We start from the raw sequence: 2,500 nt of genomic DNA, 5'->3' as shown, positions 1-2,500 counted from the left end.
CTGTGTGTGTGTCTGTGTGTGTGTGTGTGTGTCTTACATTGAGTCTGTTGATGTGTACGTCTCTGGGGGAGATGTCCAGAGCAGCAGCTACCCCCTCTCTGAACCGCTTTAGAAGAGACATGGTTAACCTCCTCACATCAACCTGCAGCTTCTGACAGAGGGAGGGAGGGGTGGGGGCGGGAGGGAGGGGGGAGGAGGAAGGGAGCAGGGGGGAGGAGGGAGGGAGGGGGAGGGAGCAAGGGAGGGGGGAACAGCAGGGAGGGAGGAAGGGAGGAGGAGGGGGAGGGGGGGGGGGAGGGAGGGAGGGAGGGAGGGGGGAGGGAGGAGGGAGGGGGGACAGCAGGGAGGGAGGAAGGGAGGAAAAGGGGGAGGGATGAGGAAGGGATGGGGAGAAAGGGGGAGAGATGGAGGGAGGGAGTGAGGGAGGGGGGAAGGGGGAAAGAGGAAGAGGGGGTGGAGGGAGGGAGGGAGGGAGGGAGGGGGAGGAAGGTGGAGAGGGGAGAAAGAGAGAGGGGGGAAAGTGTGAGACACACTGACAGCCCAGAGTAGGAGAGAGATATATCACCATGGAAACTAGAGTTGAATTCACAGGGGAGACATCTGGATTGACTGGTGCCAACAACAGAGCGAGTGACTGTGTCCTGAACAGCAGAACATCAGAAAGGAACTATTTAGAGACACTGTACTGCCTGTTACCTTGCCAACACACACACTGTATACTTACTTCCAGACAAACACTCACAAGATGGGAAACAAACCCTTTTCACAAAGAGGATGGAGAGACATGCTCTGTAGTGGTACCTCTCTATAACACTCTGTTACCTCTCTACAACACTCTGTTACCCCTCTATAACACTGTTACCTCTCTAAAACACTCTGTTACCTCTCTATAACACTCTGTTACCTCTCTATAACACTCTGTTACCTCTCTATAACACTCTGTTACCCCTCTATAACACTCTGTTACCTCTCTATAACACTCTGTTACCTCTAAAACACACAGGGAAATCTCTAACACTTTCCAAGCAGAGCAGAGGAGGCTGCATTACATCTCTACCAACATTACTACATTACCATCCATCCACTCACACTTCTACAATCACTTTCACACTCTTGTCTCTCTCTCTCTCTCTCTCTCTCTCTCTCTCTCTCTGTCTCTCTCTCTCCCTCTCTCTGTGTGTCTCTCTCTCTCTCCCTGTCCCTCTCTCTCTGTCTATCTCTCTCTCTCTGTGTGTCTTTCTCTCTCTCTCTGTCCCTCTCTCTCTGTCTCTCTCTCTCTCTCTCTGTGTCTCTCTCTCTCTCTCTCTCTCTGTGTGTCTCTCTCTCTCTCTCTCTGTGTGTGTCTCTGTCTCTCTCTCTGTGTGTCTCTCTCTCTCTCTCTCTCTGTGTGTCTCTCTCTCTCTCTCTGTGTGTCTCTCTCTGTGTCTCTCTCTCTCTCTCTCTCTCTCTCTGTCCCTCTCTCTCTCTATCTCTCTCTCTGTCTCTCTCTCTCTCTCTGTCTCTCTGTGTCTCTCTCTCTCTCTGTCCCTCTCTCTCTGTCTCTCTCTCTCTCTCTCTCTCTCTCTCTCTCTCTCTCTGTGTCTCTCTCTGTCTCTCTCTCTCTCTCTCTCTATCTCTGTCTCTCTCTCTCTCTCTCTCTGTCTCTCTCTCTCTCTCTCTCTCTCTGTGTCTCTATCTGTCTCTCTCTCTCTCTCTCTCTCTGTCTCTCTGTCTCTCTCTCTCTCTCTCTGTCAAAGTGGAACCTCTTCAAAACAAGGAAAACCACCTTTAGTTAACATGTCATTTGTTCCAGATGGCGAATTGATTACCTCCAGCTAACCTGGTTTGGTACCAGTCCTGAGGGTCATGCAGTTGTCAGCCCTATAAAGAGGATCCCAGACAGGCCTTGGGACAGTGACCGGCCAGAGAGGTCAAGGTCGAAAGGTCGTGTGTGGGCGCATGTCATCCGTTAAAAATAAGATTTACCCCAACCACTTATGTCTCCCAATCCTGTACCCAGCAACATAACCGTCCCACATTCTAAAAGTCTGACTGGAGGAGAAACAAACCCCTCCTGTATCTAGCAACATAACCGTCCCACATTCTAAAAGTCTGACTTGAGGAGAAACAAACCCCTCCTGTACCCAGCAACATAACCGTCCCACATTCTAAAAGTCTGACTTGAGGAGAAACAAACCCCTCCTGTACCCAGCAACATAACCGTTCCACATTCTAAAAGTCTGACTGGAGGAGAAACAAACCCCTCCTGTACCCAGCAACATAACCGTTCCACATTCTAAAAGTCTGACTGGAGGAGAAACAAACCCCTCCTGTATCCAGCAACATAACCGTTCCACATTCTAAAAGTCTGACTTGAGGAGAAACAAACTGTTTTCCAACACAGCTCTCTTTTCTCTCGGTTCTCTTTCCATCTGTGCAGATATTTTTCTCCACCGGTTGTCTTTCAGAGGAAGAACACCCACCATCTCTGAGTCATATAATGTGTTCCAAATGGCACCCT

At 50.1% G+C, this 2,500-nt stretch overlaps 1 protein-coding gene across 1 annotated transcript in view; it reads right to left on the bottom strand.

Moving 5' to 3' along the window:
• The window catches only part of LOC139394255 (receptor-type tyrosine-protein phosphatase R-like), an 87,456-nt gene that overhangs the window by 35,231 nt on the left and 49,725 nt on the right, over positions 1 to 2,500 (bottom strand). The window contains exon 4 of the mRNA XM_071142281.1: positions 38 to 151. Coding sequence (XP_070998382.1) covers positions 38 to 151 — 114 coding nt within the window. The remainder of the gene's footprint in view (positions 1 to 37; positions 152 to 2,500) is intronic.

The sequence above is a fragment of the Oncorhynchus clarkii genome, unplaced genomic scaffold (assembly GCF_045791955.1).
Source record: "Oncorhynchus clarkii lewisi isolate Uvic-CL-2024 unplaced genomic scaffold, UVic_Ocla_1.0 unplaced_contig_796_pilon_pilon, whole genome shotgun sequence".
Taxonomy (NCBI): domain Eukaryota; kingdom Metazoa; phylum Chordata; class Actinopteri; order Salmoniformes; family Salmonidae; genus Oncorhynchus; species Oncorhynchus clarkii.
Note: the sequence above shows the minus strand (reverse complement) of the source record. Positions and strands in the feature narration are given on the sequence as shown.